General features: G+C 44.7%; 1 protein-coding gene across 2 annotated transcripts; it reads right to left on the reverse strand.

The window, feature by feature from the left end:
• Window positions 1–1,658: 1,658 nt before the first annotated feature.
• On the reverse strand, window positions 1,659–15,232 carry HTR1D (5-hydroxytryptamine receptor 1D). Of its 2 annotated transcripts, XM_053398430.1 has the most exons (4): window positions 14,618–15,232; window positions 6,334–6,375; window positions 5,702–5,827; window positions 1,659–3,226 (listed from the first exon to the last, which is right to left on the reverse strand). In XM_053398430.1, exon 4 carries the CDS (start codon window positions 3,047–3,049, stop codon window positions 1,958–1,960), a length of 1,092 nt encoding a protein of 363 aa, XP_053254405.1. In that variant the 5' UTR covers window positions 3,050–3,226; window positions 5,702–5,827; window positions 6,334–6,375; window positions 14,618–15,232; the 3' UTR covers window positions 1,659–1,957. The 2 variants fall into 2 exon arrangements, with proteins under 2 accessions (XP_053254405.1, XP_053254406.1); XM_053398431.1 differs by lacking the exon at window positions 6,334–6,375.
• Between the last annotated feature and the right edge of the window lie 625 nt (window positions 15,233–15,857).

The following is a 15,857-nucleotide window of genomic DNA, read 5'->3' on the forward strand; positions in this document are numbered from 1 at the left end:
GAAGGAAACAAAGGGATGGCTCTGGCTGGTAGTTAGAAAGACAAAGGTGAGAGTTGAGTTGAGAGTTGAGCCAGGAGGCAAAGTGGCAAGCTGAGAAGCCAGAGAGTCAGAGAGGCAAGTTCCTTTTGGAGTGTTAATGTTGTGAACCCATCATCATAGGCTCAAGTTGAATATACAGTATGTGTAAATAAACCATGTATAGTAGTGATGTATGGAAGTGAGAGCTGGACCATAAAGAAGTCTGATTGCTGAAGAATTGATGCTTTTGAATTATGGTGCTGGAGGAGACTCTTGAGAGTCCCATGGACTGCAAGAAGATCAAACCTATCCATTCTTAAGGAAATCAGCCCTGAGTGGTCACTGGAAGGACAGATCCTGAAGCTGAGGCTCCAATACTTTGGCCACCTCGTGAGAAGAGAAGACTCCCTAGAAAAGACCCTCATATTGGGAAAGATTGAGGGCACAAGGAGAAGGGACGACAGAGGACGAGATGTTTGGACAGTGTTCTTGAAGCTACCAGCATGAGTTTGACCAAACTGGGAGGCAGTGGAAGACAGGAGTGCCAGGCATGCTCTGGTCCATGGGGTCATGAAGAGTCGGACACAACTAAACGACTAAACAACAACAAAACCATTTATCTTAAAAGACATCACTCTGCTGTATCTCATTCCAAAGGAAACATGAAGCCTGGGTAAGCATCTGGAAGCTCTGGAATCTTGCACCACTCAGAGATTGGGGTGGGGTGCAACAATATTAGTATTTTTGATGGATCTTTTGTGCAAATTTCCCCATCGGACTCTGGGAACCCAACACTTTTGCTGAATATCTCACAAAATCCTGAATGAAGAATGAAAATTGTTCAAAGCTGCGTTGGAGGAAAAGAGAAATTGGGATAGCCAGGAGCAAAGCTTTATACCCATTTCTCACACTGTAATCTTCCTACAACCAACAATGTACAGTTTCTTCTCATAATTTGCACAATGAAATAACAAGAGCAGCAGCAGCAGCAGCAACAACAACAATAATAATATATAGTTCTTTGCCCAAATGCTCAAAAGCACTTCATATAATTTGCTCCGTAACCCTTAGAAAACAAACTCTGAAAATTCAGCGTTTCATTCCCAAATTACAAAAGTGGGTAGGTGAGAAATCTGAGACAAATAATACAGATTTGTTAATTTGTAGTAAAGCAAGAATGAAAAGATTGTGTCGAGCGACACAGTTCATAACAGCTCCATTATTTATTTCATTCTGCTTGTTTTGAAATCTTTTGGTTTTGCAGATACATGTATTCAATGCACAGACTAGTAAGTCTTAAAAAGTTATCTTTATCACAGAGAACAAAAGAAAAGACAGTGAAAAGTCACACGCAACAATAGACTGGTTTGTTCCACCACATGTTTGCTTACTAAGATTTAAATAAGCCTTGTGGGCATGCATGCAGCCCCTTTTCTCCTCCCTTTGCAAGAGGAGTGAACAGACAAGGAACCCTGAAAATAACTATGGTTTCCTGTTTCAACTGAACCAGGAAACTATGGCCAATGGCTTCAGAACAAGCCAGGATATCAGGGCTGCAATCCTATACCTGCTCACGTGGTAATAAACCCCACTGAAATTAAGGGGTATTACTTCTGCATAAGGCTGGCGTGCCTTAGGGTATCGTCAAACCACAAATTCATACATACTGGTTTGTTCTGAAGTCATTAACCATAGTTTCCTGGTTTGGAAGAAATGGAAGACTTCCATTCCGTTACTGTAATACTTCCTAGTTTGTTCAGCCGGAGAGGAAAATAGAGGGGCTGCATGCAAGTTGCCAAAAAGCGTCATTAAGCCGAGTTATAATCAGCTGAATACAGTCAATGAGACCATCATCATCCACCCCATAGGAAAGTATGAGTGCAGGTGGGGTACAGTTTATGCATTGGCAGCTATGTCAAACCCGGAAGGAGTTTCGGGACTAGGAGCACTTCTTAAACCGAATCATTTTCTGAAAAGCCTGTTTGAAGTCTTCGTTAAAGGCAGTATATATCACGGGGTTGATCAGTGAGTTCAGGTAGCCTAGCCATGTGAAAATGTCAAGCAGAATGGGATGAGACCAGCAAGCTTCGTGACAGATAGGCAGGACTAAAGACACCACAAAGAACGGGAGCCAGCAGAAAATGAACGCTCCTAAAATAATCCCCAGAGTTTTTGTGGCTTTTCTTTCCCGGGCCGCCGAAATCCGTTTCCTCTCCAGGATGCTATCGGCGACTTTGATCCTTACGTGGTTGATTAATACTGGGGAGCTGCTGGAATGAGAATGCCCTTCCTGAAGGTTGGAGCTGAGGGAGCAGAGGGAGGAGCCTGCTGAGCCAGTGATCAGGTGGGCCGTGGTAAATCGCTTCCCGTACAGCGATGGCGGCTTAAGAATCCGGGATCGAGCGGCCACGTAAATCCTACCGTAGAGGATGATGAGCAGCACCGTTGGAATATAGAAGGCGCCGCAGGTGGAGTAAATAGTGTAGGAGATCTGATCCGTATTCACGACGCAGTGCCGTATTTCTTCCTGAGCTTTGGCCTGTCTCCAGAAAAGGGGCGGCATGGAGATGCAGATGGAAATGACCCAAACCACAGTGATCATCAAGGCAGCTCTGCTGGCAGTCCGGCGCTTGGTATATTCGAGAGCATCTGTGATGGCCCAGTACCGGTCCAAGGCAATCACACAAAGGTGCAAGATGGAGGCCGTACAGCAGGTGATGTCTGAGGACAACCAGATGTCGCACATGATCTGGCCAAAGTTCCATTCGTGGCTAATGGTGTAAGCAATGCTGATTGGCATGACCAGGATGGACACTAAAAGGTCTGTGGCGGCCAAAGAACCAATGAGGTAATTTGCAGGAGTGTGGAGTTTCCTGGTCAGAATGATGGTGATGATCACAAACATATTGAAGAGCATCGTCGCCAGAGTGATCACAGCCAAGATGGCGGCAAGCGAAACCTTCAGGCCTAGCAGCGTCCCCTCGTTCCACTCCTCCGGCAATTCACTGGCGTTGAGAGACCTGTTTGACATGCTGAGGAGAATAGACTTTGCAGACCAGTTGTACTGGGTCACTCTTGGCTGTGTTGGATTCCTCCCTTCCTCTTTTGAACTTAATCCTTTACATATACTTGATAACGTCTGTCTCGGTCTTTAACAAAACCAGGTTTTCTGAACTAGATCTTCGAGGTTGGTAAAAAAAGCACGCCACTGTGAAACAGAAGCAAAGACAATAACAGAAGCATTAACCAAGCATTAACTACAGTCCACTTGATGATGCAGACTTTGGTACTATGGAGCCCAGTGCAAGGCCAAAATCTGGTGGACCCCCCCCCCAAGCCCTCATGCTGCCTTCCCAAAGGTGAGTAAGGAGGTGGCCGCTTTGGGAAAGAGTCGTGAGGCTCTGGCAGGGTCCTAGAGCCCTCCTTCCCAAAACTGGGAAAGTGCTAACTAGGCTTTGGCAAGGAGGTGGGAGGACTCTAGGACCCTGTCAGAACCTCACACTTCCTTCCCAAAGCCCAGAGCCTTGCTTACCTGGCTTTGAGATTGCGCCCCCTTTGCTTGTGGCCAGTGAGTGTGCACCTCTCGCACAGCCCTATATACCTGTGCTATGACTCCAGCAGCTAATCCTCAGGGGCATATTAACACAGGCTATACAATCAACAGTAATAATATAATTTCTACTGCAATTCTAACCGTGTTCACTCAAAAGTAAGAGCCAAACTAGACAGTATGTGAAATATGTAATTGCATCTGTCTGTCTGTCTGTCTGTCTCTCTCTCTCTCTCTCTCTCTCTCACACACACACACACACACACACATATCAGCTGCTGGAGGCAGAATCAGGACCAGGACCATGGCATGTCTATGTCTCTGTGTTAAAACTTCCATGCTGTGCTGAAGTCCAACCAAAAAATGCTCTTATTTGACCCAGGATGAAAGCTGTTATTTGTACAAATAGCAGTTTCCATCCTGGGCCAAACAGCAGCTTTGGGGAAGAGGGGATTTTTGTAAGGACTGCAGTGGTGGGAGTGGGGAAGAGTTGATTCTTTACATTCACACATGTCACGTACCTTCTAGTTTGGCCCCAAGGCTTTACTGGGTTCACAGGAACATACTCCCTAAATCTGGAGTAGCTAACATGGCACCTTCAAGCTGTTGTCGGACTTCAACTCTCATCAACCTACGGCAGCATGGCCAATGTCAGGGATGATTATAACTGCAGTCCATCAAGAACTGGAGGGCACAATAGCTAGCTCTGCCCTAGAAAGCGGTTGGATCCAGAGTTCAGCAAATGCAACTCCCATGTAGCTCCTGTTTGCAAAAGATAATGCTGCAGAATGTTCCGGAATGCATTTACTGCATGGGAGTTAAGGCAGACACTTCAACATACAATTTCCATGAGTTTCTCCGTAAGCTCCTGAACGCTTCTCTTAAACCGATTTAAGAAAGCAAACAAACCCAAACTTTGGATATTCTGGTGTTTGTGAGTTGTATTTTCAATTAGCAAAAGCCTCCACTTTGTGCTTAGATTCTCATCCAAGAATGAGAAAGGAAAGTGTCCCATCATCACTGTAGTGATTTACCTACCCAACTGTTCTCAGCAAACCATCGCTCCTCCTCCTTCAGGCATTACAGGTTCCAGAGTTAAACAAGCAGAGCTGCCCAAGGAAGGAGGGAAGGACAGTAACAAAGGCCAATCCAGCAACTGCTGCTGCTCTGGCTGTCAAAAGCAATTGCTACCTTAGCACAGAAAAGTTTGCACTGGCATTTTGCAATGAGTCAAGACAGAAAGTCCAAAAGGAATTGCTGTTCGCTAAAGCGTTAAATCGTTTTCGAATATGTTGTTTTCCACTGCTAAGCACCATTAAATGGTAAGGCCTTCAGGGGCATGGATACTTTTTTTACCCCCCTTTCCTTTTCAGTATATAAGTGTAGAAACTTGGGCAACTTTCTTGAACCCTTTAGGAAATCTATAGATCTGAAGAAATACTGAACTATATACATAGAAAAATAAATTGAGTTTTAAATGCCAAGGCACACACACCAAGTCTTTGTGATACCTGAATAGAACAAAAAGAGATCTTTTAGATCAGAGCAAGGGCCTGTCTAGTCTACAGTCCTGTTCTGGTGCACATAGTGACTTTCCTGATGACTCTGAGATGTCGAAGAAGAAGAAGAAGAAGAAGAAGAAGAAGAAGAAGAAGAAGAAGAAGAGGTGTTTGGATTTGATATCCCGCCTTTCACTCCCTTTTAAGGAGTCTCAAAGCGGCTAACATTCTCCTTTCCCTTCCTCCCCCACAACAAACACTCTGTGAGGTGAGTGGGGCTGAGAGACTTCAAAGAAGTGTGACTGGCCCAAGGTCACCCAGCAGCTGCATGTGGAGGAGCGGAGACGCAAACCCGGTTCCCCAGATTACGAGACTCCCGCTCTTAACCACTACGCCACACTGGCAGTACAGGGAGGCAACCCCTCTCTCATAACACTAGAACTTGCTTCAGAACAGAAAGTATTTCCTTAGGTACCTTCCCCTCTATCTCTATCCACTTTCTCCACACCACGTTAAATCTGCAAGGCTTTCTCTCTCCTTCATCATTGTCTGTTCACTGCAACGACGTCATTTTGCTGAGCTGCCATCTACTGCCATGCATGGACGAAGGTCTCTGCAGGTTCTGTGATCTTACCTTCTGCAAATAGTTCATGATCAGGCAGTGGATGCTTTATTATTCTTAACTGCAAAGCCACACAGGGATCCTGGAGCCGAGAAAGACCTTGACTAGCTGACCCTGCTCATTATTCTGGGACTGGATCTAAAGGAAGAAACAGAGCATGTTAGCCCAAGAATATATTGTAAGTGGAGCAGTGACAGAATCACAGATAGCAAGAGTTCCTCTGTCCATGACTAAAACCCCTGTGCTATTCATTTATTCTACTTTTATTCGGAAGGCACGAACCATCCCATGGCATTGGGGCCCATCTGTAATTTGGAGGATTATTGCCCAGGCTGTGGGCTAGTCTCTCATGGAGGAGTAGGTTAAAGTTAGCCAGAATGAGCCTGAGACTCCGAGGCCTAGTCCAAACCTCAAATCCACTGGAATCCCCAACCATAATGCTTTTAAATTGTGTCGCTGTCAGGGCAGCTCTCCAATTACCAAGAATGACCTTGTTTCTGAACGACTCTGGGCACATCACTACACCTTTTGTTGCTAAAAGGTTCTATTATTAAGACATAGAGCCATGTAGTTAATTTAACATTGCCCAGTGAGTCACCCATTAAGCTGGCGACAGGCGAGCAATGACAGAAGCACATTCTTACCTGGCCTTAGAGACGCAGACCCGCATCAACAAGGTGAACCGTCTGAGGGTGGGAAATGGAGAGATTGGAAACATAAATTTAAAAGCTTCACTATACTAAGGATGGGAACACCCTTAATTCTTCTAGCGGTAAGCTTTCCTTTTTATTTTTTATCTTTAGTAGTTCTCATTGTTCGGGTTTCTAGCCTGTTATATATATAGTTGGTGAAAGTGAACTTTATTTCTCAAGCTTGAGAATGTTTTTGTCTGGCCTTTGTAAGTTGTGATCTTGCAGCCTTAAACTTTTGCTTGCTGATTAATATATGACATTTTATTGTACTCTATCGTATTGTATATTTTGTTGTTTTAATATGCTGTCCACTGTGGGCCTTTCAGCTGCAGCACAATATATATTAATAAACTGTAATAATAACTGTGATGATGATGGTGGTGGTGCTCTGGTTGGTATATATCAATAATACCCAATTCCTGCCTTATGGTAGAGTTTCCCACGTAAGAACCCATTTTGAGTGGCAATAAGCAACATATAACTTTTTATTTGTGGTTTTTCTATAGGACCGTGCTAAAAGTAATGGAGGAGAACGTCAATCCTTTTCTAGAGGGAAAACTGGCAAGTGCACTATTGTGCTCATGTCCTGCTCTGGTCATCTAGTTGGTCACTGTGGAAACAGAAACCTTTGGTCTGATCCAGCCTGGTTCTCTTATGTTCTTAAATGTTAGAAAAACAGGGCCTTTTCAGTGCTGGCACTGCAGTTGTGGCATTTTCTCCCTTGGGAGTTTTGCCAAACCCCACTTTTCCAGCTTTTAGAGGGTCACTGAAACCCTTTTTTACACTGAAATGCTATCTCCTTGCATTTGAAAAAGTTACTTTGTTCTGGATATTTTGTTTTCATTTGTTATTTTTGTAAGTCATTTAGGGATATATATTTTTAAGCAAGATATAAACAATTAAAATAAATTCAATCACAGTTTCTTTTGCACTCTGTTGCAGATGTGCTCAACATATAGGAAAATTTGATTACAGATACATCACGAAGGTGTTCCCTAGATATCAAGCAGGCATTGCTAGGTTTACATATAAATCAGCTTATCTTGCCTCTCATTTGTTCAGTATAATAATAATAATAATAAGAATAAGAATAAAAAACTCTGGGCAGCTTTCAGCAGAATATAAAAACATAATAGCTGCAACAAAGTACAGAAGGAGCTGAATTTGGAAAGTTTTCAGTGAGCCAGTGTGACTTTAACAAATAATGGTGTGTCCTACAAAGGACAAGCAAATCCAAATGATAGAGTGTACTATAACATTGTTGGAAAATTGCTGTTTTGGATCTCATGCCATCGAAATCGTTTCACTTCCGAAAACAGTGCTTTGTACTACGTTTGGTATTTTATCAGTGCCATGCTTACAATCAGCTTTGTTTACAGTTCACGTCAAAAGGATATTTTTATGTTACATGTGTACGTATATGGAGAAAAATGCAGTAACTTGATTTTTGCAAGGTTAAAGGCTGCCAATTAAATTGCTTTTTCCCAGGCCTCTGGTAGTCTGGATTAAATAGTTCCCATTGAGTTCTGCAAGAGGGATGAAATAACTCATCTGAGGCAGCTATCAGTATGAACAGTCATGGGCTAGTTATTTCAGCAGCAGTGGAAAACAGAGTCATGCTTCCCTGTTCTGTTGACATTTGGCAGAAAACAGTCCTGGATTTTGTAAGATTCTGGACTCAAGAGTCTATAAAATTGCTGTCACTGCAACTGGGATTCCAAGGCAATGATAAAAAAAGGAAATCGTTCAGCCAAAATCTAATACGGTATCCTGACAAAACCCTTCTTCTATACTTTTTTTGTTAAGTGACTAGACTTCTCACTTCCATAAATGGCCAATGCTAAAATGCTATATATTATAGTGTTATGAATAAGTCCTCAGGTCTAGTTCTGGGTTTGAAGGGGCCCTGGGCAAAAAGCCTTTGGTGGGGTCCTTTCCCTGTCGGTGGGTCATAGCGGGTGGTGCTGTGGTCGAAACCACTGAGCCTCTTGGGCTTGCCGATCAGAAGGTTGGCGGTTCGAATCCCCACAACAAGGTGAGCTCCTGTTGCTCTCTCCCAGCTCCTGCCAACCTAGCAGTTTGAAAGCACGCGTGTGCAAGTAGATAAATAGGTACCACTGCAGCAGGAAGATAAATGGCATTTCCGTGTGCTCTGGTTTCCATCACAGTGTTCCGTTGCGCCAGAAGTGGTTTAATCATGCTGGCCACATGACCAGGAAACCTGTCTGTGGATAAACGCCGGCCTGAAAGCGAGATGAGTGCTGCAACCCCATAGTCGCCTTTGACTGGACATAACCATCCAGGGGTCTTTTAGCTTTTTACCTTTACTGCTTGTCCAAATAGTGACAGGCAGCTGGGTCTAGCAACCATTTTATTTTCTCACTGTGGCCCTATCTGGTTATCTTTGGCAGGACAGATGATATGTAGACGGTACTAGGTTTAATCCCTTCCATCTCTAGTTAGCAAGTGGTGGGGACAGACCTCTGTTTTAGACCCAGAAGAGATGCCGCCAGTCAGAATAGCTACATGGACAAATATTACAAGACAATTTCCTGTGTTCCAGATGAACACAATATAATATAAACCCTATAATATAAAGCTAATTGTTCATCTATCCATGCTGATTTATTTTAAAATGCCTATTTTATTTACAAGCCACCTTTTCTCCACAGAGTTCAGAGTAATGTACAAGTTTCAATCTCTCTCCTGCCGCTGCCATGTTACCCTCACCTAGTAGGAAGGTTAAGACTAACAGAAAATTACAGATCCAAAATCACACAGAAAGCTTCTGCGCTTAAGTGTGTGAATTTGAACCTAGCCCCCGCCCCACGTCCTAGTTTAGCACACTGAACCACTACTCCATGTTAGCTTTATTTTTATAGCCTCCCCCTCCCCATATCTGTCCAAGGCAGCTTACAAAAACAAGCAAAAAGACTAATTATAAATCTAAAATAACCAATCAAACCATAAGTGAAGCAGCATCAATGCCAACATAACTTTAAAAGGCAGTCATCAGCATTAGTCAAGTAAAGTACCTGGTGGTTAAATGCCTGGACAAAGCACGTTGTACACACCTGGAACCAATCAGCTGGTTAGCTCCAGTGAGAGTGTTGCAAAATAGGGTACCACCTTACAAAAAGTCCTGTCTCATTTCAGCAGGGATGGGAAATCTGTGGCCCTCCATATGTTGTTAGACTTCAATGCCCATCAGTCCCGGCTAGCATGAAATTGTATGGGATTATAGGAGTTGTAGTCAAGCAACATCTGGAAGGCCACATGTTCCTTATCTCTGCTCTTTCAGGTCAAACAAGGAAAACTATGGGTACCTAGTAATCCGCTCGTAAACTAATCCCCCAAGAATTTGTCTAATCCTCTCTTACAACCATCTCTAGCTTAGAGGCGACTTGGATGAATGAGTTGAGGGGATGCGCATCAAAATTGCAGATGACATCAAACTGGGAAGGGTAGCTAACGCCTACAGAAGATCGAATCAGGATTCAAGATGGCCTTAACAAATTGGAGAACTGGGCCAAGGCTATCAAGATGAATTTCAGTAAGGGACAAATGACAAATGTAAGGTTCTGCACTTAGACAGGAAGAACCAGATGGGGAACATCTGGCTTGCCAATAGTACGTATGAAAAGGATCTAGGGGTCTGAATAGATCACAAGCTGAACATGAGTCAACCGTGTGATGAAGCAGCAAAAAGAGCTAATGCTATTCTAGGCTGCATCAACAGAAGAATAATGTTTTTAGACCAAGGGAAGTAATAGGACTGCTATATTCTGCCTTGGTCAGACCACACCTGGAGTACTGTGTCCAGTTCTGGGCATTACAGTTTAAGAAGGCTATTGACAAGCAGGAACATTCGCAGAGGATGGCAACCAAGATGATCAAGGGTCTGGAAATCAAGCCTTATGAGGAATGGTTGAGGGGGTTGGGAATGTTTAGCCTAGAAAAGAGGAGACTGAGAGGAGATATGATAACCATCTTCAAGTATCTAAAGGACTGTTGCATGGAAGATAGAGCAAGTTTCTTTTCTCCTCTTCCGGAGAAAACCAATGGCTTCAAGTTACAAGAAAGGCAATTCTGACTAAACATCAGGAAGAACTTTCTGACTGTAAGAGCTGTTCAACAGTGGAAGAGACTCCCTTGCAAGGTGGCGAATTCTCCTTCATGGGTGAAGGTTTTAAAGCAAGGATTGGATAGCATCTGTCATAGATGCTTTAGTTGAGATTCCTGCATTGCAGTGGGTTAGACTAGATGACCCCTGGGGTCCCTTCCAACTCCACAATTCTACGATTCTATGGACTGGTGGCAATGAATTTCCCAAGTTAAAAATGAATGGCCCTTTTAAATCACTGCCCGGTTACTGCTGCTATTTCTCTTACCAGGCGCTATACGTTTCAGTTGTGTGTTTGTAGATAGTTTTATCTGCATTTTCCTGTTAAATGCTTTATTCTAATTTTGTATATCCCCATACGAAGAACTGAAAGCAGGTTCTAGACTGTGGTTAACGGTGTGTGCGCAGAGTCCAAAAAGGAAGGCTGAAGATTGTTGGTCTATAATGTGTCCACAATCCAAGTGCACATGTTTCTCTGTGTTTGGCTAGGATTTGACGTTAGGGGGCACCGCAGCCTTCGCTTTCAGCTTTGGCAGCGAAAGCTAGATGAAGGAGAAAGCAGATCTCCTAGGCAAGCTGTTAAGCATGGCTTCTCATTTAATGATTTGCCTCTATGGGGAAATAGCTATGAGAAACCAATGCTGGAATGTAAAATCCATTAGGTGATACGGGGTGCTGGCAAGACCCACCTGCTCTTGTTTGCTCCTGTTCATGGGCCTTTCCTGTAAATCTGGCATTCCACTGCAACCTTTTCTCATGTGTTTCTCTTTAGAGGGGGGTTGAAATTTCATTGCACAGTCCTGCTGATATTTTCCATAGCACATCAGGGGAAGAGCAATAGCTCAGTGACAGAGCAAATGATTTGTGTGCAAAAAGTCCCATGCTCAGCCCCAAAGGATCTTGGTTATAGCAAGGTTAGGGAAAACTCTCGCCAGGCACCTGGAACAGGAATAATTGGCAGGGTGCACTCCAGATGTTTTGAACTACAATTCCCATCAGCCTCAGCCAGGATGAGAAATGGTTGAGGATGATGGGACTTTGCAGCCCATCTGGAGGGCATCTGTGGAATAAGCAGTGTAATGGAGGAGGACTATGGAAAAGGACTTGTAGAATAATCCTGCCTCTTACATTTCTGGAACTAGAGCCCTGTTGAAGGAGATACTCAGCCGAGACCAGTAACAGCTTGTAGGGGCCAGGTATGTCAAACTTGCCTGCTTTCAGCTGTGAATTCAGTCAGTTCTGTGCCACTGTCTTGCATACAATTCCTCAGAAGTTACTAGTCCATTAAGATAATCTACTTCATATAAGGGCTAAGGCGGACATGATGTTAACTGTGCAGCATCGAGACTGCAGGAGGAGGGAGAGTTTAACATACACACACACACCACTGTTTTCTTCTGGGTAAAAGTAGCTGGGGCAAGTTATTTAGTACGTACCACAACGGGGAGTGGGAGGGTGGTCCCTCTGTCCCTCCCATATGGTCCCAATACAGCTTAGCCGCCTGCCCCCTATGTGGCTACTATTACATTTTTAAATGTTAATTGCTTTTATACAATTAACATCACATCTAGTTCAGCCCTTAGTCATTAGTTTTATGGTACCTGCATTGGCCAATGGCACCACACATCCATCTCTCTTAGGATCAGAGAACTGTCTGGGTGTTAAACCAGTGCATGCTTTTAATGTATTAAATTGCCTGCAAACTTCAATAGGTAAAAGAACTGGACACTTGCATTTTCAAATCCAGGCAAACCTGTCCCAGCACATTGGATTTGCCATGAACCTGCATGTAAAGTCTGAACTGCATCGTGTCCCAGAGTCTTTTTTCTTTGATTTTTAGGTTTGTTCTTGTATTATTTCAAACCTTGCCTGACGCCCCTTAAGGCTCAGGGGTACACAACCTGAAGCTCTTCTCAATAACATTAAATCCCCCTTTCTTCCAAGGTGGCACACATAGTTTTCCATTTCTCCATCTTATCCTTGTGAGGTAGGTAAGGATGAGAGACAGTGACTGGCCCAAGGTTTCACAGTAAATTTCATAACAAATTTAATCCTGAACACCCAAGTCCTTGACCAGTTAATATCCCTTCACCTTATTCTAAATTTTGGAAAAAAAGATTAAGAAATGAATAAACTGGGTAAGGTCTCAAAATTTCCCATTGGTCTCAAAATTTATGGGATCCCTTGTTAGGGTCTTTAAAACTAACAGATTCAGGTTGAAATCCTGTACATACTTATCAGTGAGGCTTTGTACAGAGCCTCTGATGATTCCCAGCTTACTGTTGCTTTCTTTCTGTCTACCACTGAGCAACAACCCCTTCCCTATGATTTTGATGGGGGATTTGTTGGAAGAGATAGAGATCAGTAGGTGTGCTGAGAAAGAGTTCCTGACATAGTGGACAGCAAATGGGCGGCGGGGGGGGGGGAGGCAGAGTAATTTAAGGAAGCCCGGGATAGTGAATCTGGAAGGGAGGAATGGCTCAAGACATTTCGGAACCTGAGGCGAACCACAAAAGGATGCCTTCCTCCCCACCAGGAAAGCAGGGGTGAGTGAAGATCAACACCATAAAGATATACATCGGGATCTGCTGCCTTGGTAGAGCCTGCCTGTTATCTGAGGCAGTTACCTCACCTTGCTTCATGGGAGGGAGGGCTAGAAATCCTAGATACAGTTAGAGCAGGATATGAGTGAAGAATAATCACAGCCATCATATGAAGGGGTATACAGACTCATACAGAGGGGGGAAACTCAGGCTTAAAAACTGACTCCAAGGGCGACATTCTGATAGCAGAGATAAAAATCTGTCACCAAGACAGCTAATGGCAAACAACAGTCGAAGGCTAAAACCCCACTGATTTCAATGGAATTCATCCCCCACATTAACCAGCCCTAACCAGATCTGCTGGCATAATGCTGGAACATTATTTTTTGCTTAAGGCAGTGATCTTATACACTGTTACTTGGCAGTAAGTCTCACTGAGCTCAACTGGCCTTGCTTCACAAGGCAGTTTAAGAGGCTAGCCTGACCCTAGCTCCGTGTGCATGGCAGAATTGGCTAATGCAATCCTTGAGTACGTAGCAGGAGGACAAATGATTATTATTAATAATAGTAATGGAGCAAGTGGCAATTTTTTGCATTAGGCAACTGGAAGATTGTCCCTGCTTCTCTCCCACTGCAACCAATAGTGGCATAAACTATCGCAGCAAAACCTACAGTCCTGTGGCAACTTAAAAACTAACAAGTTGATTGCAATGGAAGCTTTTGTGGGTCAGGGAACTCACATTTTCAGGTACAGGCTGTAGCCCATGGAAGATTATGCCACAATAAGTAAGTTTCAAGGTGTCACAGGACTCCTTCTCCGTTTGCTTCCCTTCCTTAGCCCTTAAGCAAGAGGTTAGCTTGGACACAGCTGTACAAACCAGATCAATGATTTTATGCGGATCTGCTCTTTGGGCAAATAGTGGGGTTGGGGGGGCGGCGGCGATGTCTTAAAGCATCAAGATTTGAGGTCCAGACCCAGTCTGCAAAGTGAAAGCTCATGGAAATTTCTTTCCAATCAGGCTGGATTTAGCTAGAAGTCGAGTCAGCTCACCAACTCTATTTCTGCCTTGATTTGGAAAGGCAAAACTGCAAGCCGCAGCTCCTAGATCTCATACAGAGTAGCTTGGACTGAATCAGACGATCGCCCATCAAACACTACATTTAGTCGAAGCAAGTTCTCCATCTACATATGGCACCGTTACCCCACGCTACCAATCACTTTCTCTCTTCTTTAAGTAGCATTTTGTCACCTAATCTTTGCTGAGTAGCCGTTTCCTCGCGCGCGCGCGAGTAGCCCTTACGCACAAACCCCCTTTCATTTCCAAAAGTGGTGATTTCACGGTGGTGGCATCTCTCGCAGCACCGAGGGAAATGCCAAGCCGCGTAGCCCCGTCGAAGTGGCCCGTGGCGTGGATCGCCACTGCCAACAGACTTCACACCTGAGCTCCAAGTATCTTAAGTTGGACCAGGCAGCTGAAGCGGCTTTTGCTGAATATGTCCCTCCGGAGCCCTCCTCTTTCGCCCCGATCCCCCCGGCACACGCGTGTACACGCACATTCCCACGACTTACGGCAGACGCGGAAACAAAACCACGTTTACTCCTGAGTTTCGCAGTCGGTCCAGCAACGCCAAGCCCCGCGAGGGGCTGCTGCTTCTTCGGGGAAAGAGGATCAGACGTTGCGATTAAGTGCGAGCTAGGAGCGCAAAAGGGCCCGTCCTTCCTTTCCTCCTCCTCCTCCGTCGCTGCTCCTCCTCCACGTGGCGGGCTCCTCCGAACGCGGCGGTTCTCACTCCGGTCCGGCCGGGTCAAACGGTACGCCCCCCCCCCGGTCTCTGCTGACGCCTGAAGTGCACAGTTCTCACTCCGGTCGGGAAATGGAAGCGTCACCGCCTCGGTCCCGGCGCAGGACTGGGAGCCCTTTCAAAAACTCTTTTAAGGCGCCTCTGCCCAGGCAGCTGCGAATTCCCCGACGGCGGAAGGAAAATGTTGAGCAGCAGCAGCAGCTCTCCGGCGAGGGCTCGGCTGCCTGAACTGAGGGAGGTTTGTTTCATTCAGGTGGCGGCGGCAGCGGGTGTGCAGATGGAGGGATCGGCTGTCCGATCCTCTGAGACCTCCTAGATTTCATATGGAACTCCCCCCATCCCCGAGTAATTCGCTGAGCAAGGGAGGGAGGGAAGGAGAGGCGGGAGGGCGAGACCCGTTCAAGCTGGTTTCTTCCATGCACCCCCCCTCCCGGCATGTTTACAGAATCCAGCCCGTTAAAAATCCAGCAATCGTTGCAATGCATGTTTAAAGGGAAATAAAAAATGCCCTTCGTCTATAATTTGTCACTTGTTGTTGTTTGTTGATTAAAAAAACCACCTATCTTAGAAGAAATGGGATGTGTTGACTGTTTTTCAAATGAAATTTCTGCTTAAACCCACCTATGAATTTCCTTTGCACAACTGTGGAGGGAAGTTCGTTTGTATGTGTGCTTCCCATTCTTGTATCTGGGAAATTTGGGGGGAAATTATAATGGAGTAAAAAGGAAAAGGTGAAGGACCAGAAAGGGAGTCTTAATACGACAGTATAACTTGTTGATTTCCTTTAGAAGCACCCAACATAAGGATGCATTATTCATTTTATTATGCCAAATTCAAGGACGACTAGAAGGATTTGTGCAGTAGTTGTGGAGACCATCACAAGGGGAGGACTGTAGAAATAACTTATGGGTTTCGGATAAGCACATTCCTCCTGAGCAAAAGATTGTTGGCTGTTGTACCATACTTGCTATCAGGGGAATCGCTTCCTTGGAAGTGGAGAATACGAA

The sequence above is a fragment of the Podarcis raffonei genome, chromosome 8, assembly GCF_027172205.1.
Source record: "Podarcis raffonei isolate rPodRaf1 chromosome 8, rPodRaf1.pri, whole genome shotgun sequence".
NCBI classification, from domain to species: Eukaryota; Metazoa; Chordata; class Lepidosauria; order Squamata; family Lacertidae; genus Podarcis; species Podarcis raffonei.

What these genes read in the sequence shown, in the direction of transcription:
- HTR1D (XM_053398431.1), bottom strand. Translation starts at nt 3,049, where the DNA reads ATGTCAAACAGGTCTCTCAACGCCAGTGAATTGCCGGAGGAGTGGAAC.